Below are 22,101 nucleotides of genomic sequence, written 5' to 3' on the forward strand. Positions count from 1 at the left end.
CCGCAGGTTGTAATATTGACAGGTTCCCTTTAAAGACCATCAAGAACAGTAGAAGAATATAAATATCTGGAAACACACAAGACATAAACTGCATAAGATTGCTGGTAAGCGGTTTTCTTATTTATTTGCACAGGGAGACTCAAATGGGACAATCCTCCAAAGGTGGACATTCACGAAGAGAAGAAGGCAACAATTAAAAGCTGGAAAGTTGACTTCAAGTGGCAAAAAGCTTGAGCACTGAAAGCTGCATAGCACTGAACACAGGGAGGCGCTGTCTCACTGGTCCGATACTCACCTGGAGTATGATGCACCTGTAGATAGTGATGGTGAATATGGCTGTCTAAATCCACAAGAAGATAGAGGATAGACAGGCTGACTTTGCCTGTGAGTGGGAGAAAATAATCCATGGAGTCAATGTGGTGTCTAAGGTACACATTACTCATTTTGAACTAATGATTTGCAATAATATTCTATATTATATAATATTTCCTTTTTTTTTTTTAAATATATTTTTTTTATATTTTTTTGGGAATATAGAATTATCAAACATGATATCTATAATTTAGCTTGTGCCACAAACAAACATGGAAGTGTCAGATCACTGCGGAGTCCAACTGCTGGGACCTTCAGCGATGTGGGGAACATGGACACAAACGTTCCCCCTAAATGCACCCTAGCGATCTGACACTTATCAGGATTTTGAGGCACAAGTACTTTAAGGCAAAATGATCCACTAGCAGTCCAACACCTACTAGTCACTCTCAAGAGCTTTTTAGTCAGTCTAATATGATGAGAACAATGGAGAACATGTTTCTGAAGTTCCCATAGAATACTCTTCTTGTATGCTATTATAGAGGTAGGACTGTCTTATGCTAGGTTCACACCTCGGATCCGCTTGGGGACTCGAGAAATGGAAACCTTATCCCCTTAAAAAGCAATTACCCACAGAATGCATAGACTTCAATGCGGTCCACCAGGTTTCAGTCTAAAAAATGTGGAGAGAAAAGTTCTACTTGCAGGACTTTTCTCCCCACATTTTTCAAGTGGATTCAGGGATGTAATCCCCATATGGTCAGCACACGCAGATTCCCACCTAGTCTTATTCGCAGTAAAAAGCTTCAAGTCACCAATTCACTTAATGGGGTTGTCCAGTTCTATATAAATAAAGCTTAGAAATGATATACTGAAACATTCTACAATATTCTAGTATACTTATTCTAGGGGAATTTTCTAGGGTTTCTAGTATCAATATCCTTATCAATATCCCAACACTTGGGACTCCCACAGATCACCTGTACTAAGACGTGTGCCCCGTGCTGCTCACTTGCCGTACAATCTGTAGAGGAGGTGTAGATGCTGCACCAATGTCCCATAGATTTCAATAAAGGATAACCTAACCGTCTCAAATTTTGGAGCACTCTATATTTAGGCTTCAATTTCTAACATTTAATGCCAGTTTTGCAAGGTAACCTATAAGGGTTACTAGTAATTCCATTCCAAATGTAAGGTTAGTAAAGACAGATAATGGTGCAAATTACAGCAAAAATGTAAACCTGCTCGTAGAAGAGTAAATTTCATTTTGCGTCTATAGATCAGCTTAAAATGCCCCAAATGTATCAAATAAGTATGGTTTAAAGGGAGTATGTCAGGTTCAAAGTGCCTCTCAAACCAATAGTACATTGTAGGACCTCACAGACTCCCTTTACGACTGCAGTATGGTTCATAATAAATCATTGTGTTCAGCATTTTCAAAGTCTCTAAAGATAGAATTGCATTTGGTCACTGACTACTGACAACTCACATAGCTACTGGGCCTGAATAAATAAGAGCAACCAGTTTGCAAGCCAAGAAAAGCCAATGTGTTGCTTAAGTTTATCTTACTCATACACTGTAACAACCTGCACGGATGTTTGTGCAGGACTAGTCTTGGATGTTGTAAATGTATACAATGCATGTTTCCATTCACCGACAAGAAGATTTCTCAAAAACGGCAAGGGATTAAAACAAAAACTATCATAAAAATGTATTATGTGATGTTTATATAAACTATACAACCGCTTTAGGCCTCTTGCATGCAACTCAGTGTGCAGGCCCAAGAGGGTTCGATTTTTTTAATGCACTTGGATGACAATGGGGGGTTCTTATCCATTCTGTTCTGATATCACGGAGCAAGACAGGACCTTCCCCGTAATAGAATGCAGCACCATAAACCCCATCAAAAGAGCCTCGGCCTGTACACTTGGTCGTGTGACTGAGGAGTTTATATTGTTCATTTTTTGATGAATATTATAACAATATTTCTTCTACAACAACACCATTTCTATTGACATATGTATTCACTGTAATTAACAGGAAGCAGATTTGTAAGTCCTTGTAGGCATCATTCTCTCTACCACTGTGCCAGTCACTGTGAATTCAGGTTTATTGTATTGTGTGTTGTTTTATATGTAAAACCATTTCATATGTAGACATCTACGGAAATAATGGCACTCTAAAATAAGAATAGCGTCAAAGAGAAACATTTTGAATAGTGGATGGGACAAATCTCACAAGTTTCTTAATGGTTAGCAGAAAGTACGTCTGAAAACACTGACCGACAAAGTATATTTAGAAGAACAGTATAATAAGTAGAATTTAAATGTTATCCAGACACAATGTCAGCATTCCAAGTGAAGAAAGCTCAAAGGTATGGTCATGTGGAGGTAAATATTCACCTGTATGTATATTTTGTATACACATACCATACAAAAGTTGTTTTGCTCCTTCCATAGGTGTTCATAGGAGGAAACAGAACGTCTATTTGGAGTGCTGGCTACTGGTGGAGTACAATGGTGAGCATGTTCTGTGGCAATGTACTTTGGTAATTCAGTGGGATGAATGTCCTCATGCTGGGAGTTTCTACACTGTTTATAGGAGTGTCCGTGCGTCATCCGCTACTCTATTATTGTCTATTTATTACTTATTCATGCTCCAGTAACAGCAGATCCTGCAGAAAGTTTAAAGTGCGTTTCCTCAGATTAGGAGACATCACACTACCATTGTAAAAGTCCATTGTTCTCTTCTGTCATAGGATGAGAGCAGCGGACATTAACAGTAGTAGAGTGACGGACAGTTTCCATGATACTAAAGTAAAAAATAAAAATAACAACAAAAAAAACTATGATGGCTGTTTCTTCCGTCAGGTTTGCCTACTTTTGTAACAGAAGAAAGTCTTGCATACACAAGTTTTTCTTCCTTCCATCATTAAAGTTAACAAACATGCTGGGAGAAAACGATTTTTACATGAGAGTAAATGCAGACAGACGGAAGGGGTTACGACTGCATCAGTCACTCTACTACCATTAATGTCTGTTGCTCTTGTCCTATGATGGATGAGAGCAACGGACATTAATAACTGAAGTGTGAACTTACCCATACATTTGACTAGTAACGTGGGGCTGGTTCCCATATGTGCATCCGATTTGTCATGCAGCATGAGTAACTGTGATAAATGTGATGCATTGTCAGACTGTTTACACTGTGTAACTTACTGACGCTCCACCTACATTTCTCATACTAAATAATCTGCTGTGTCTGTACACTGGAGAAACTGTGTGACAAGCTTTGGGAATACTTTCTCCACTGTCATACCACGCCTAATATGAACGCGGATGCCATTTATGTGTACGTCCAAGCACTGCCAAATATCCACTAATCCAGGCCACTTTGGGTTCCCCCCAGAGCTGTTTACAAGTTGTCAGACAACAATCACTCCCACACTACTTAAAAGTTAATCGTGTATGTTGTAATCACACCAACAAATACCGGAGCACTGCAGTACATCGACTTCCTTTGATGTTCCACATTCCGGTCCGAAGCAGAACAGAAATGTGCAAAGTTAATCCAGCAATGACATTTCTAACTCCATGGGACAAATTACTAGAATACAAAAGGATTAAGGCCTTCACACCTTTACCCTAAACCAGTCTGACATGTTAATTACTGCAATTGGAAATGAAGGTTGATGAAGGAAATGCGTTTCTTTTCAGCTTCAGATGGTTTGGTCCATATCGCTCTCCTCCATGATGACTATGTCATGATTTTCCAATTTCACAGTGCAACAAATCAGGTTTCTTACCTTCTTGAGGATTATTCAGATAACAGGAAGCTACTAAGGATAGGGAGTAATGCTTGATCGGTAGGGATCAGAACACTACAAATGACACTACCTGGGGTGTTGGAGATGGTCAATAAGCACTTTACCTTGGCTATCTCCGATGGTCCCCACTAAATCTAATGAGTGGTGGCATGTATTTACAACCAACCATGTCAATTAAATTGGGGTACAAAATACCTCCGTTTTCGTAACCTGGGGGGGGGGGACCTAAAGGTCTGACCTCCATCAATCAGAAGACCCCATTCGGATAGAGGGTAACTTTTTGTTACTGGAATATCCTTATTCCTTTTAGTCATGCCCTTTCCCATCCCCTGGTTGAACGTGATATGTCTTTTTAACAATACTATGTTACTATGCAGAGAGTATTTTATTGGAAAACCCCTTCAGGCATATGCAAAGTTACTTTTTATTTACTGCTTTTCTACAAACCCTTCCTGTATGGTATCACCATTGCTTCTTGCAATGCTTGCAGACTTCTGATGGTTCTTAATACATAGCTGGAAATGATCCTACTTGTCTGTAAGAGCAGCAAACGCTAAGATACTTTTAAGGGAAAACCCCTTGTTTGAGCAAATTCCCCACTTGTTTCCGTGCACATTTTTTTGTATTTCGTTGACTGAAGTAACTGTACCTTGGTGTTTCTAACGTTTACTTACCTGACTCACGCTCTATGCTCTATTAGAACAAAAGTATTTTTTACTGAATTCTTGGGAAACCAGGGCAGTCCTGGAAGCCAAACTTATTCACTATGCTATGACCTTATTCCATCTATCTGCATATAAACATATTATATATTCATACACACAGATTCATTGATTTCTATAAGAACATGGTTAGTGGTTACTTTTTAACCCTTGAAGGTATGCATAAATTAGCTTATTTGGGTGTTAAAGATCTAGGCGATCATATAGACTCCTTTTTCCTTTTTTTTATCACATAATCAAAAGATCAGGCAGTTGGCTATGAATATATGACAAAAACACATTTAGTCCATAATGAAATTCTTTCTGAAGAGGGGACACTTACCAGCCCATTGAAGGTGATATTTGTCCAACACCTCCTGGAGGAATAGGGTAAAATGCTTGAATATCTGGTGTTTGGGGAGGTCTGTGTGCACCTATCAAACAAAAAAAAAAATTATATATACTTACTATATTGGAGAATTGACACATATGTACAAGGTTCACAGCTCACTTATACAGTATATTTATTAATACAAACAAAATCAATGTTTTATATTGACATTCTGTTATTTTTGAAATTTACAGCCAATATTAAACATTGATGTATATAAAAGGTTTATAGCTACACCACTAGAGACATAACAAACTACACGTTTCAAAGATTGGTACGGTCGGCCTCGAGAATTGAGCAAAGAGTGAGACCCCAAGGACAGGTGGGTGCTGCACAATTCTTCTGTCAGTGGGGCTATAAGGTACATCTGCCTTATGTCCACTACTTTTGGCCCACTGTTTCAGCTGCTATAACAAGGTTACAATTTAGATGTGGGTGGTGGCTGCTGAACTGTCTGTTCATTTATATATGGGGTAAACAAGAGCAGAAAATTCCCAAAACCATAATCCCACATTTGGATGTACTACTATGCTTTAATCGCAATGCTTGATAAGCATACATAACATATTGTTATATCCAGTGTATGGCACTCTTCTGCACTTGGCAGCTGGTGCTCACATTAATGTCATTTAGATGGCTTTTAAAAAGCTTGACGTGGGAGTGGACACCTTGTGTAAAGTGCCACATTCCATGGGTAATCTCCCCCCCCCCCCCCCGCACAGATAAGTAATGTTATTATCTGCAGAGGGACTATTACTGTAATTGTGTCCTAATAGCAACCCCCCCTCCCCCCCACATAAGTAATGCTGTTACCTATGAAGGGCACTATTACAGTAATAGTGGCCCAATAGTGCCCTCCACAGGTAACAGTCCCATCTCCTTAGGTTATAGCCCCTCCCCCTCCCCAAAATAAGTAATTCTATTTGTACATTGAATTATACATTTCAGAACATGGGGGAAGACCACCTGAGGGAACCTGCGGCCCACTACCAGGTGATGCACGGCTTGGTGGTTGAGGGACTTCTGTCCTAGTGTAATAAAAATAAGGTCAGATATTGCTGATCTTTAGAGTACACATTTAGGCTGGTCTTACACAACCGTAGTTTTGTACTTCAAATGGTCCACAATTGTGGGTTCAAAATTGCAGACCATTTACGGTCCCATAGTTTTCTATGAGGCCTCTTACACGACCGTAGATTTTGTCAGTGGTGTGGCACGCAGCAACCGTGGTCCAGACAATATACTGCATGTCCGTAATGGCTGTGCTTTTACGGCACGGAAGGACCAATAGAAGTCTATGGCCGCGTGCATTTTTGCGGATATACACTGAACATACATCAGTGTATATCCACAATTGCGGATGTCAACATGTGTGTTTTGTGGTGTGTTTTGTTTTTTGAGGACCCGCATAACATGGAACGTTGCAGATGCACTTGCGGATGTCTGCGGAATTAATTTTAAAAGTGAAATTTGTGTTGCGAATCCGCAAATTGCGGACCGCAAAAACCACTACGGTCGTGTAAGACCAGCCTTAAACTGAATCACATATAGCATTAAAAAGAAAATGCACAATAGTATTGTGGGAATTTTTCCATTCCCCTGTATAATAAGGACTTAAAATCCAACAATAAAATTATGGGAACACCAAAACAGTGCCAAAAACATCCTATCTGTCCTCCAAAAAACAAGCTCTTAAACTGCAATGTCACATAAAAACAAGCCTTTGCATAGATTTGACAACTGCAAAAATGTTATGTAGAAGTTTATGAAAAAAAAAATGTTTGGTTCAGAAAATCCAAATTGGTCTGTCCATAAACGGAGCATGTAAATGTTTTCATCTCCTATCTTTAGAAGTCCATTGACAGTGATATTTTACGTTTGCTCTCAGTACATATCACTGCTGTCGTCACAACTGTTTGTTAGTTGAGGGTTGACCACAGCCACCTACCCTTGTACGGGCAAACTCCTCTCAGCGCATGTGAAATACAGGGGCAAACCAAATACATAGCTATCGCAGCAAGACTGTTTCCTGTTTCATGCAGTTTTTGTCAAAGGATGACTGGTTGCTCTCAATTATGGTATGAGGCACTTTCCATTTTCATCACCACATGAACACAGTCCTCCACCTGCTGACAAAATCTACTTCCTATCTTCAACCCATGCACCGCTCATTATGAGTAGTTACTGGCTCAATCTAGACTGACTGCAAGACCATAATCTGTGACCAAATCACACCAAATAAATGGAATCCAACCACTTGACACAAACATATTCTGAGTCTAACCAGAGAAAAAAAAACAAATGTAAAAATGTAAGGAATACGTATGCCATGTTTACGTCAATATGCTACACAATTGTTAGCTGGTAGGGTGATGGTTTCCGTATCAGATTTAGAAAATTCCCAATTCTCTAATGGCAATGATATAAAAATACAATCTATTTGCTGGTAGGAAAATTCTAGCCTGGTTCTAGAGATTGAATCTTTAAGAAGGTTCTCAGGGTTTAATGACAACATTCAGGTTCTATGCTAGAAACCAGTGGCGTAAATAGGAATGGTGGGGCCCCGTGGCGAACTTTTGACATGGGCCCCCCCCAACTGACACCGAAGACCTCGACCGACCCCCTCCTCCACACTCTATTACGTCCCTTAGTAAGCCCTGCACACAGTATTATGTCCCTTACTGGCCCTTGCATACAGTATTATCCCCCATAGTGTCCCCTGTACACGGTATTATCCCCAATAGTGGCCCCTGCACACAGTATTAAATATCCCCCATAGTGGCCCCTGCAAACAGTATTATCCCCCATAGTGGCCCTTGCATACAGTATTATCCCCCATAGTGTCCCCTGTACACGGTATTATCCCCAATAGTGGCCCCTGCACACAGTATTATCCCCCATAGTGGCCCCTGCAAACAGTTTTATCCCCCATAGTGGCCCCTGCACACAGTATTATCCCCCACAGTGACCCCTGCACACAGTATTATCCCCCATAGTGGCCCCTGCAAACAGTATTATCCCCTATAGTGTCCCCTGCAAACAGTATTATCCCCCATAGTGGCCCCTGCACACAGTATTATCCCCTATAGTGTTCCCTGCAAACAGTATTATCCCCAATAGTGGCCCCTGCACACAGTATTATCCCCCATAGTGGCCCCTGCAAACAGTTTTATCCCCCATAGTGGCCCCTGCACACAGTATTATCCCCCACAGTGACCCCTGCACACAGTATTATCCCCCATAGTGGCCCCTGCAAACAGTATTATCCCCTATAGTGTCCCCTGCAAACAGTATTATCCCCCATAGTGGCCCCTGCACACAGTATTATCCCCTATAGTGTTCCCTGCAAACAGTATTATCCCCAATAGTGTCCCCTGCACACAGTGTTATGTCCCTCTGTGGACACCCATAAACAATTATTATACTCTGGGGTCTTTTCAGACCCCAGAGTATAATAATCGGAGACCCGGGGGAATAAAAACATTTAAAAAAAAAAAACACTGTTGCTTACCTGTACCCGGCTCCTATGCTGTCGACCGCCGCTCACGTCCTTCCTTAATGACGTCAGTCGTCACATGACCCGGGAAGCATGCCGGGTTCATGTGACGTCAGAGACGTCAGACAAAGTAGGACGGAGGCCTGGCAGGATCGTGGAGAGGTAAGTAACACTGTTTGTTATGCTCCCTTACCACTCCCGATCCGCCGATCACTATACTCGGGGGTCTGCAAAGACCCCCGAGTATAATGATAGTCTTTGTGGGGCCCGTGGTGTCACTTACCAATCCCGGCCCAGCCAGGATCGGCAAGTGAATAGGGCCCGTAACGGCCTATTTAAAAAAAAACGCAGCGGTAGCCGCTGTCACCGGACTCCCTAATGGCCCGGGCCCTGTGGCAGCCGCCTCCACTGCCTCTACGATAGTTACGCCCCTGCTAGAAACCATTCTAAATATGCTGGGAGATATAAAACAGAAAAACAAAAAAATTCCTGCCTATACCATACAGGAACTAAACGTGGAAGTTTTAAAGTGTCTATACCAAATCTCTTTTTGTTTTGGATATTTGGGATAGTCTAGAGCAGAAACAGTGAAAATATTAGTAACCCAGTAGTCTAGGGCAGTGAAGGTCGTGTTAGCATCCCTGGTGATCAAGGCACAGGAAATGTTACAAGTCTCATTCCCTGATAATAGTGGAGGGGAAGAGTTCAGACCTAGCATCTAGCATCGCACCTCTCTGGGATGACACACAGTGGGGAATTTACCAACCTTTTGGCAACAGTTTTCAGTGGTATAAGTGGGGAATTTTTGGCGTTTGGCAAAATTCACCAACCTGCACTTTTGAAAATGACAAAATTACTATAACTCACTGGAGTTCCATAGGCTGGAAAATCTTAATAACTCTAGTGAACATGCTGCCAGCTTTCTGTGGCAGTCTTAAAGGGGTTGTCAGGAGAGTTTAGATTCATTTAGCTGATGATGGAACCGGGGATTGCCAGATCAGGTGTATGTTTACATACTACGAGCCACGCTGCTCACCCACTGTACAAACTGTAACGGTGAGTGTAGGTACTGCAGCACTGCCGCATAAATTTCAATAGTACCTACACTCGCCGCAACAGTTTGTACAGTGAGAGAGCAGCACATCTTCTGTCATGCCAAACAAGACCACAAACCAAGCTGTCTCTGTACCAGTAACCTGTGGGGGTCCCAGGTGTTGGGATAATAAATATATTATAATAAAATAAATAAAAATTCTAAATCCCTCCTTTCCCTAGAATACATATAAAAGTAGAAAATTACTATGAAACACACACACATTAGGTATCCCTGTATCTGAAAGTGCCCGGTCTACTGAATATAGGGGATCTGCAGTGCTCCTGTTACGTCTGGAAGGGGTCAATAGGAGCACTGCAGATACCCTATATTCAGCCAGGCTGAATTCCAAGTGGGGGAAAAAAAAAAACAGTCCTCAAGCTCAGGGAAGGGTCAGACAGACAACCAAAACACCCCCTCCCCTTCCCCAGCACCCAGCAACTACTGCACCTAAAAACTCCGACCATTTTAATTTTTGAAATTTTCCAGTAGCTGCTGCATTTCCCCCCATTCAGTCCCAAAGGATGGATCGATTTAATGCGATATGTCCATTCAGTTTCTTTTTGTAGAAGTTTACGATCTATGTCGCCGCCCCTGATGTTTAACCTAATGGTGGTAATCCCCTGAAAGGTAACCTGTCTTACATCGCCTCCATGACACTCCCACATGTGTCGGCTTAGAGTTTGATCTTCATGCCTGTTTATATTTCCTATGTGTTCTAATATTTTTCTTCTTAGCTCTCTCTTGGTTTTCCCGATATAATTCTTCGGACAGGTGCATGTGGCCATATAGACCACGGCTTTAGTTTTACAATTGATAAACTCATGATTGTTCTACGTTATCTTAGTAACTGCACTTGAAAATTAGTTACTTTTCTTGATGAAAGGGCAGGCCTTACATTGACCACATTTGTGCCTGTAACCTCCCTCTTCTCCAACCAGTTGTCCTCTCTGTGTTGAGGATATAGGTGACTCTGTGTAAGGAGATCTTTCAAATTACGCTCCCTACGGTAAGTTATAGAGGGAAACCTTGTCACAGAGTCCCTAATATCCAGATCCAAATGCAGGATCTTCTACAGTGGGGTGAGCATATGTTTTATCTCACAATATTTATCATCAAAGGTGGCTATGAGATGTATCTGTGTCTCTGTTACGTCATGGTTTTTTTGGGATGAGTAGATCACTTCTGTTTTGGGCATTTGCATGATTCCATGCCTTCTTGATAACTTCAACTGGGTACCCCCTGTTTTTAAATCTACACTCCAGGTCATCTGACTGGGATTGAAAATCATCCCAGTTCTTTTTTTTTTTTTTTTTTCTTAAGCAGTTCAAGCAGTTTCTGCAGATATGAAGAAATTGACCCTTCTGGATCCCCTTTTTGAGTGCAGTTGGGTGAAAACTATCCCACCGTAGCAAGTTATTAGTGGCAGGTTTTTTTTACAGTATACCGTGGTGTTGATAGTACCATTCTGTTTGATTTTAATGAACAGGTCCAAAAATGGGATCTCGCTCTGATGTATTTCCGATCTTTGTGCAATCTACCTGTAGTGTTGCAATTGATTACTGCAAGCCCGTTACATTTCTCCTCCAGTGTCATCTTGTTTGTTATTGTAACATACAAGACACATTCAACATGGACCTTTTTTCTGTTTTCACTTGTATCTCTTGTGATAGAATGAGGTTCTCATTGGGTTTATAGTCGTATCGTCTGTTATAAACTAGCACAATAGATATGATATATGGTGTGTGATATCTTTCTTATATCTTTGTGTGATATCCTAGTGAGTAGAGATGAGCGAATGGTGTTCAATCTAATTGGTATTCGATCGAATATCAGGCTGCTCGAGATATTTGATTCCAATCGAATACCATGCGGAAAACGCACGAAAAATTCGTATCCCCTCCCACCTTCCCTGGCGCTTTTTTTGCACCAATAACTGTGCAGGGGAGGTTGGACAGGAACTACGACAATGTAGGCATTGAAAAAAAATCGAAAAAAGTAATTGGCTGGCCTTCAATGAGGGCCTGGATACCTTTCTTGGAGAGAAAACTATAACAGGTTATGGTCTCTAGATTTTAAGGACATGTTGATCCAGGGTTTTTATACTGACTGCCAGATTTGGAGTCGGGAAGGAATTTTTTCCCCTGAAATAGGACAATTGGCATGAGCCTTATGGGTTTTTTGCCTTCACCTGGATCAACACTGTAGGGATTGTAGGGTTATAGGTTGGACTTGATGGACTAATGTCTTTATCCAACCTCATCTACTATGTATGTAACTATGTAAATCAGGTGACCTCCACTTTATATGAATGGTGGATTTCAGATTCAGTTCATATGAGACTGTGAACTATGTGACTGAGACAGGGATAGCTGTACTGGCAGGGTTAGCTAGGAATTGGCTTTATTTAGGTAGGAATCTTACTCAAACAGCTCTTTGGGGCTCTATCTCGTGGCAGCCCATTATATGCTAGTTGGGATCCCTGTCAGCTTGCATTATGCGGGAGCTGACTTTTTCTCATAGGAAAGCATTGACCAGCATTGATTGGCAGAATGCCATACAGTGTACAGCATTCGGCCAATCAACGCTGGTTCTGCCGGAGGAGGCGTAGTCTAAGATCGGTCTACAGCAGTCTCCATTCTGCTCCGATCTCAGATGAAGCAGTGTTGACACAGCACTGCTACATCTCAGGTATAGCAGAGTTGAATTGCAGGTGTGCCAATACTTTAGGCCAACACTGTATGCCCTGTCAAAGTTCTTTGACTTTTCTCTGTCATTATTTAGTTGCAATTCTATTTTAACTAAAAATTGAATTTCAGGACCCCATTGCTAACCACTAAGCCTACCTGTGTTGCAGAGATTATAGACATAACTGATGTGCTGAATGTCAAATGTCTCACTAAAATATTTAACTGTGATAGTTTTACATGGTTTCTGGTTTACATGTAATATGTCTCACTTCTGAGTAGCTTAGACCATATCTAAAGTTACTGTCACTCTGCATGCTGTGAGAGGGGAGGAAGAAGTGAAATGTGAAGAGATTTAAGTGGCAAAAATCCTAAAGAAACCAGTGGTTTCAAACCAGGAAAAGCCTTTCAGGTATAGTGAAAGAATGAATATGATTTTTAAAGTGATAGACAGGGGAATGTAACAATAACTATGGTAATACACAAGGTATGAATGCCAGGTATCTACATCAGGCATGTCAAACTCAGGGTACCCCGAGGGCCACATGAGTAACAAGAGGTTGTTGCGAGGGCCGCACACAGCAGCTAATGTCACACATATTTTAACAGCAGTCATGAAAACAAGATATGAAGTAGTAATATGTAACAGCAACATATATTTGCAGTGCGCAACAGCAACTAATATATTTAACAAAAATACAGCAATTAAAAACTAAACATTTATTTGCTATCATTTTTTTCAATCTTTTTTAGTGTTTTGTCCTGACATCTTTGTGCTAACAATTGTTGGTATATCAGGCTGAAATGACAACGCAGTGCCTACTTTGATCAAAGCTGATAAGTGGTGATCAGTCAGCCTTGTTCTCTGAGAAGATTTTGTTAGTTTCATAAAAGAAAATTATCTGTTTACATATACTCCCTTCATCTGCCCCCAGTTTCATGTCCCCCAGTTTCATGTCCCCTCCATCTCTGCCCCCAGATTCATGTCCCTCCCATCTCTGCCCCCCAGATTCATGTCCCCCCATCTCTGCTCCCATATTCATGTCCCCCTCCATCTCTGCCCCAGATTCATGTCCCTCCATCTCTGCCCCCAGATTCATGTCCCCTCCATCTCTGCCCCCAGATTCATGTCCTCTCCATCTCTGCCCCCAGTGTCATGCCGTCCCCTCCTTCATCTGCCCCCAGATTCATGTCCCCTCATCTCTGCCCCCAGATTCATGTCCCCTCCATCTCTGCCCCCAGATTCATGTCCCCTCCATCTCTGCCCCCAGATTCATGTCCCCTCCATCTCTGCCCCCAGTGTCATGTCCTCTCCATCTCTGCCCCCAGTGTCATGCCGTCCCCTCCTTCATCTGCCCCCAGTTTCTCGTTCCACCTCTATGTGTACACACATTAAACTTACCATCTCCGACGACTCAGAGTCCTCGCTCCCCCGCCGCACTCTCTCTCTCTCGTGCGCGCTAACAGTTGTAGACGCGATGTGACGTCATCACGTCACATCACGTCTACACAGCGAGCAGCAGCGTGAGTTTTGTACATCTGCGGCCCGCACAAAAGTCTCAAACTTTGTCTCTAAACTTTAGAGACAAAATTTGAGACTTTTGTGCGGGCCGCAGATATGCCTATAAAGGGCCGCATGTTTGACATGCCTGATCTACATACTGAATCACATTCCTAAAAGTTTATCATAGGCTCCCAGATATACATTTTTAGTAGATGACATTTTATAACTAAATGACGGTAACATGTACAACCAGTGAAAAATGGTGGTGTCATGATTTGCAAGCAGCAATCCAACAATGCAACAGCCATTGACAAACAGTAACACATTAAAGGGGACCTTTTATGTCCTCGGGCTCATGAGGTTTTATATACCGCTAGAAAGCAGACAGCATGCTGAATTCAATGTATTATCTGCTTTCTTGTTATGTGCCCCTGGTGAAGAGCTAGCGGTGCATTAACCGATAGCACTTAATTGTCAGAAGGGCATTCCTGACAGTCTAGCTGGAAACGCCCCTACTGACAGTACTGTGTGTAGCGCTATACTGTGAGGGGGCGTTCCTTACCACCCAGTGATAACATTGAGCAGTGAGACTAGTACTAGGCGGTAAGGAACACCCCCTCACAATATAGTGCTACGCACAATACTGTCAGTAGGGGCGTTCCCAGTTAAACTGTCCAGAATGTCCTTCTGACAGCTGGCTTTCTAGCGGTATATAAAACTGCATGTGCCTAAGGATATGAAAGGTCCTCTTTATGGCTGGGGTCACACAGGTAATACACACAGCAGGTTAGCCATCACAGACTCGCCAGCATCAAAATTCTGCGGTTCTACTCCACTATACTGCAGAAAAAAATTAAAATTACTGCAGTATAAAGTGACGCAAAACAGTTTTTAACATTTCAATACTTTTCATGTTTGGTCACCACTATAGGATTGGTAAAGAAACGCAGGGAAAAAGAATCCACCATTCTAGCAACTGGTGGGGTCCTGAAGGTCAAGCTACCATAGGGTCACTCTATCCTAAATATTGAATGATTAGTACATTTTTTTTTACTATGTGTTCTGCTTTCTCATCCACCCTTCTCTTAAAGAGAGTCTGTTAGCACCCAAAACGTAAACCAGCACTATATTGTGTTTGTAAAATGGTGGCTTGATTTTGACAAATAAACATATTTTTATTCGTATGCAAAGGAACTAAGAGAAAGGATGTTATCAGAGCTATCCCCAGCCTCCCTCAAAACAAGAGGAAAATCTTCCTGTGGGTCTTGAACACTCCCTCGATACTCTCTTAGCTCATTTGCATAGGAATAAAAAAAAAAAATCAACTTTTCAGAAAAATTAAGCAGCCATGATAGCACTGGGCTCACGTCTCTGAACACCACAAAAGGTAATGGGGAAGGTTTAACGTTTATTCCCTTTAAAGTTATAGTCCATAACAACCTCTTATGTAGAAATGTATTCCATATATATATATATATATATATATATATATATATATATATATATATACACAGTATATATATTTATTTTTAACTTGATTATGTTATAAAATTACATTTTGCCTTTCTGAAGAAAAAAGACAAATCAGGGTTAAGCACCATTACTGCTTTACTGGATTCAAGTTACCTTGTTTCTGGTTGAGGTCTGCAGGAAGATGTGGCGAGTGGGAACTGTGACTGAATGGCTCGTTGTTGTATGGAATGAGAGGTGTGAGTGGATGGACCCCATGCGATGGCTGCACCACAGGAACCTTACTGGACTAAAAGACAAAATAAAACACTGAATTATAATTCTAGGACTCACAAGGCTTTTGTTAAGTGAAATGACAGCACTTTAATAGGGATACCCAACTCTTTTGCTTATGTTATTCAGTAGTGCCAGAAAATGAGTTAATAGAATTCTCATATTAAGCAATTTCTCATAGATTGATACATTGCTGATTTTCATAATTATTCTCCTGCCGTCATTGTTTAGTGTAAATTTGTAGCCATTTCAAAAGCAGGAAGAAATGGTTTGCATGTCTTTGTATGTATATAGGCATAAAATTTGTCATTTTCGAAACTCTGACGTGTAAACAGGCAAAGCTGCGAACAACAAAATGAACCAACAAAACAGAGGAAATACATCAGCAATCGAAACTACAAGAAAACATCTATAGAAAAGATACCTCCACAAATAGTTTGTTGTCTTGGAACAGCTTCCACCCCCGCCCCTTGCGCAAGGGCATCCCTAGAGGACAGTACTTGCGCATGAGGCGGAACTGCTCTTCCTTTTCTAATTTCATGACAGCAAACCGGCGCAGTTACTGGTATTACATACAGTGGGGCAAAAAAGTATTTAGTCAGTCACCAATAGTGCAAGTTCCACCACTTAAAAAGATGAGAGGCGTCTGTAATTTACATCATAGGTAGACCTCAACTATGAGAGACAAAATGAGAAAAAAAAATCCAGAAAATCACATTGTCTGATTTTGTAAGAATTTATTTGCAAATTATGGTGGAAAATAAGTATTTGGTCAATAACAAAATTTCATCTCAATACTTTGTTATATATCCTTTGTTGGCAATGACAGAGGTCAAACGTTTTCTGTAAGTCTTCACAAGGTTGGCTCGCACTGTTGTTGGTATGTTGGCCCATTCCCCCATGCAGATCTCCTCTAGAGCAGTGATGTTTTGGGGCTGTCGCTTGGCAACACGGACTTTCAACTCCCTCCAAAGGTTTTCTATAGGGTTGAGATCTGGAGACTGGCTAGGCCACTCCAGGACCTTGAAATGCTTCTTACAAAGCCACTCCTTCGTTGCCCTGGCGGTGTGCTTTGGATCATTGTCATGTTGAAAGACCCAGCCACGTTTCATCTTCAATGCCCTTGCTGATGGAAGGTTTGCACTCAAAATCTCACGATACATGGCCCCATTCATTCTTTCATGTACCCGGATCAGTCGTCCTGGTCCCTTTGCAGAGAAACAGCCCCAAAGCATGATGTTTCCACCCCCATGCTTTACAGTAGGTATGGTGTTTGATGGATGCAACTCAGTATTCTTTTTCCTCCAAACACGAAAAGTGGTGTTTCTACCAAACAGTTCCAGTTTGGTTTCATCAGACCATAGGACAATCTCCCAATACTCTTCTGGATCATCCAAATGCTCTCTAGCAAACTTCAGACGGGCCCAGACATGTACTGCCTTAAGCAGTGGGACACGTCTGGCACTGCAGGATCTGAGTCCCTGGCGGCGTAGTGTGTTACTGATGGTAGGCTTTGTTACATTGGTCCCAGCTCTCTGCAGTTCATTCACTAGGTCCCCCCGTGTGGTTCTGGGATTTTTGCTCACCGTTCTTGTGATCATTTTGACCCCACGGGGTGAGATTTTACGTGGAGCCCCAGATCGAGGGAGATTATCAGTGGTCTTGTATGTCTTCCATTTTCTAATTATTGCTCCCACAGTTGATTTCTTCAATCCAAGCTGGTTGCCTATTGCAGATTCAGTCTTCCCAGCCTGGTGCAGGGCTACAATTTTGTTTCTGGTGTCCTTTGACAGCTCTTTGGTCTTCACCATAGTGGAGTTTGGAGTCTGACTGTTTGAGGGTGTGCACAGGTGTCTTTTTATACTGATAACAAGTTTAAACAGGTGCCATTACTACAGGTAATGAGTGGAGGAAAGAGGAGACTCTTAAAGAAGAAGTTACAGGTCTGTGAGAGCCAGAAATCTTGATTGTTTGTAGGTGACCAAATACTTATTTTCCACCATAATTTGCAAATAAATTCTTACAAAATCAGACAATGTGATTTTCTGGATTTGTTTTCTCATTTTGTCTCTCATAGTTGAGGTCTACCTATGATGTAAATTACAGACGCCTCTCATCTTTTTAAGTGGTGGAACTTGCACTATTGGTGACTGACTAAATACTTTTTTGCCCCACTGTATAACATCGGCAGTTCTATTAACTGCCAAACAGCAAGACTGGTATATATGGCCACCTGTGGATGCCCCAAGATATATGTGGGGAAAACGAGCTGAATATTCTGTAGGCGCATTCTTGACCACAAAGGGAACAGTAAACGCAAGGACGATCGTCCATTAAGTCGCCATATGTGGGCATACCACAAAGGGAACCTACAAATGTTGACCTTTCAGGGTACTGAAGTGGTGAGGGCCAATCCTAGGGGTGGCAATCACGACAAAAGGATATTGCAGAAAGAAGCAGAATGGACATACAGTCATTCTTAAAGTCATTCTTTAAGTCATGGACTTAAAATCATTAACACCATTAGGACTTGAAAATGAAAACACCAACTATAGTTGCTTCTTATAACTCATAGGTGTCTGTTCAGTGAGCTGACGTCCCTTGCATACACCAATTAAGTATATAGATAACCATCGAGAGATGTTTAGACATCTAGTGGACACATCTTTGTGGTCATGACACATATTTAAATCTAAACTGTGTATAAATAGGTCTATCATATACACATACATGTATTGTGTATATATCATGTATACATTTATGTGCATGAACAGGTATACATAAGTCTATCATAGTTTCAACATAAATATGCAGGCTATATTGGGCATGGATTATGGATATGCAGGTGTCACACGGATTTATGTGCTTATTTATATGCATAAACCTAATTTTTTATACGACAGTGGATGAACAGTACACATGCAGTTTGACCGTAGGTATATAGGAGTGCACTCACAATGCACCTCAGTTGAATATATAGCAGTGGGGTTGCATTAACTAATAGTGTATATATACATCGTTTTTATAATAATATATGTCCACATCTTATATCAAATTATTACATGTTAACTACAGTCAGTTTATCTATAATAGGTGTAGTTATTTGATCTATGTTATGCATGCAGATGGATTTATACATGGCCACATTGCCACAGATTGCATATAAGAGTTGGGTGATCACGATAGTGGTGGATTTACCGCATAAATTGTTGGTACCTATCCCCCACATTATCCAATATACATCTTTGGGCATGGTTGGCTGGAACGTCTTACATACTTACCTGCATGGATCGCGAGATACATGACAACCGATGCTTATAATTGTTAGAACGGGATTAGCCATTTAATATATGCTGATTCGTAGCCATTTAAAACTGGCTGGGACTTGAGGTTCGCTAGCCAGGTAATACAGGTCTGCATGATACGGACCATGACCACTCCCCCATACGCCGCGTGACAATGGAAAGAGGTGTGCCCTATCGCCATGTGAGGGGAATGTACTGGGGGTGTGGTTTAGCCTTTAACAACCCTGCTGTTCGGCACGCACGCCGGCAGAACTTTCAGTACTGTGCTGTGTCCTACCACCGATGGCACGGGAAGTGCGGTTTTAACTGCAATCATCGGGTCTCCCGTATCATAATCCTCCTGATGAGCTATGTCTGTACCATAGCGAAACGCGTTGAGGACTTTTCATTCATGCATAGGGGCAGAGCAGAATAGCCTTCAACAGATAGCACTATCGTATCCGCATCTGATTTTCTCCCCGTCTGTATAAGGTTAAATCATCTACAATAGGCAGGCAGACCAGACATGAACTATAAGATACTGCCAGTCTAGTCAATGGTTTGAATGCAAAGCATTCCTGGACCGGACAACAGATATTGAAAAGATAAATGTCTGCTGACATATAGACTGTCCTGTCTGTACCACCCTGCTCGCACTGATTTACCCTCAGACCATCATTGCTGGCTAACACTTATTGTCTTATTGTTTGGGGAGTACAACTGATGCACATACTATTATAAGAAGGCATATACTACTTTTTTTTTTCTATTGGGGGATATCCTACCCATCTATGCATGGCATATCACTTTATATCGGGTGATATACATACACATTTATGAGACCTGAGACACATCTGAGACCATTTGATGACTATATGGGAAATGCTTATCAGGGCGCTCTGATAATATCACTCTGAGCGCGCATTTTGACATTTTCTCATATTTTTACTACACATATTTTTCTCTTTTTATTATTGACACCAATAAAAGTTACGTTTTATATATTTACTCCTCCCGTGACACAAAGTGATTTATTGTTGTATACAATCCAAAACACAAAATGTGATATTTCAGTTGGCACTACGCAACCTTCATCAGACATGGATTGTAGAGGGTATTTGGATGCCATGTGGGAAGACATATGGGATGGGCGATGGGACAACCAAAACGTCACATCACAATAAATACCTTTGGAATTGCACCTGAAACCATTTATTTATTACTTTACAGGTTGGAACCCTACTTGAGCACCCCCAAAACTGGTGGAGTGGAGTATCTTCTCTGAATAGATATTAGCAGAGCCTTGAAAAAAATTGACAAATATTACAATGAAACACTTGTTGTGGGGTAAGGTTACATTCCTATCAACATCAGAGGCTCAATAAGGAAGGTCGGACACAGTATGGAAAGTCTGACAATATGCTATTTTATCTGCTAAAATGACACCATGACAGAAATCCTACAGACCCTACTAACTGTAGAGCATCATTGGTATCAATCGTGTCAAATACAGCACTATTGTGGTTTTCTCTTTTCTGTTCCTATAATGGATAGATATGAATGTAGTCATAGTATAGTTATAGTGACACAGCCATAGAGACTTTTGAAAAAGTCATACAAAAACATAGGAGGATTCCTGCCTCGTCTTCTGTATCTGTTGCAGATGTTACCTATTCATATCCCATCTTCCTTTTTCAGACCCTCTCCTCCATCCAACTGACATTTATCTGGTCGGCAAAATGGCGAGATTTGGCAGATCCCTCCTCTTTCGTCCAAGACCTGTGGCAGCTTATCCCTCCCTGACCAGAAGTCATATTATCTCACTGCTCATTTTGCCTGAATAGTTGACTGGTGTAGACACAGTTCTTTTAAACCTTGGGTTTATACTGAACAAGCATTTTCAACAGTTCCATTGTAAATGGCCCCCTGGTCCTCACTATTGTCAACCCTCCGTTCTCACCCCACCATCGGCCTTAGGTTCAGAGTCTGCTCCAGTCATCTGGTTTGCTCTCACCTCCTTCCTCTGGATTCCTCATTCTTTCCTATCTTGGGGAATCTCAGGTTTTCTCCGGGTGTCTCTGACAGTGTGTTCCCCAACTGGTGTCGTCATGTGGTATGTAGGTGTGTCATCTCCAGGGTGACTCCGGATGGTGGACGACTCCAACTGCCCTAACCTCAACTGACTTGTTCCCCCTTGACACCTGGCTCGATATGCAGCTTCGCCATTTTATGAACTCATTCCCTGTCCCTACTGAATTTCGGACAGAACCTACACTCTTGGAGCGCATCTGCGTACGTGATGGCATTGTGTGCCATCCCCTGTCAGTCATCTATAAACTTCTGATCGATTTCCCTGACGGGTCTGTTCTCCCATACATGTTGAAGTGGGAAGCAGATTTGTCTCTCTCCCAAGATCAAAGGGAACGTATTTTCCGACTAATGCGTGGGGCATCTGTCAGCTCCTGCTACCAGGAGGCCAGTTGAAAGATTTTATCCTGTTGGTATAGGGTCCCCGCAAAGCTACATGTGTTCTTCCCGCAGGTTTCCCTTATGTGTTAGAGATGTGGGCAGGAGGAGGGAGACATGCTCCATGTCTTTTGGTCCTGTTCGGTGCTTTCCCCGTTTTGGGATGGTGTTAAACGGATCATTTTGCAAATTACTGAGACGTCTCATCAATTGGGCCCTGCTCTATTTCTGCTTCACTACTGCGAACCTATAAGTGATTGCAACTCCGTTTCCTGGTCCTCGCAGCCCGAGCTTGCATTCCGCAATTTTGGAAGAGAGTAGAACCTCCTCCTCTCTCCCTCTGGATCAATGAGATTATGAGAATGGAAAATCTCACTTCCTTCCTGAATTACACGGGTGAGGCCTTTAACAAAACTTGGTTTTACTGGTTGGAATTCCAATGTTCTGCAGAGTAGCAGGGGCTTCTGGGCTCTGGACCACCCTCCAGGGCTTAGATGGTGGACTATGAGTCCTGACCAGGGTTCCCCACTGTTGGCGGCAGTACTACAAGGGTCTTTACATCCACATCTGTCCACACATGGTGATTCTCAGGCCCATC

At 41.8% G+C, this 22,101-nt stretch overlaps 1 protein-coding gene across 2 annotated transcripts in view; it reads right to left on the minus strand.

Annotated features, from left to right (window-relative positions):
- TCF7 (transcription factor 7) overlaps window positions 1-22,101 on the minus strand; it is a 135,061-nt gene that overhangs the window by 28,849 nt on the left and 84,111 nt on the right. For both annotated transcript variants that reach the window (XM_075274899.1, XM_075274898.1), the window contains exons 4-6: window positions 15,637-15,769; window positions 5,183-5,273; window positions 296-382 (exon numbers count right to left, since the gene is read on the minus strand). In XM_075274899.1, the coding sequence (XP_075131000.1) occupies window positions 296-382; window positions 5,183-5,273; window positions 15,637-15,769 (311 nt within the window). The remainder of the gene's footprint in view (window positions 1-295; window positions 383-5,182; window positions 5,274-15,636; window positions 15,770-22,101) is intronic.

The sequence above is a fragment of the Leptodactylus fuscus genome, chromosome 5 (genome assembly GCF_031893055.1).
Source record: "Leptodactylus fuscus isolate aLepFus1 chromosome 5, aLepFus1.hap2, whole genome shotgun sequence".
Classification (NCBI taxonomy): domain Eukaryota; kingdom Metazoa; phylum Chordata; class Amphibia; order Anura; family Leptodactylidae; genus Leptodactylus; species Leptodactylus fuscus.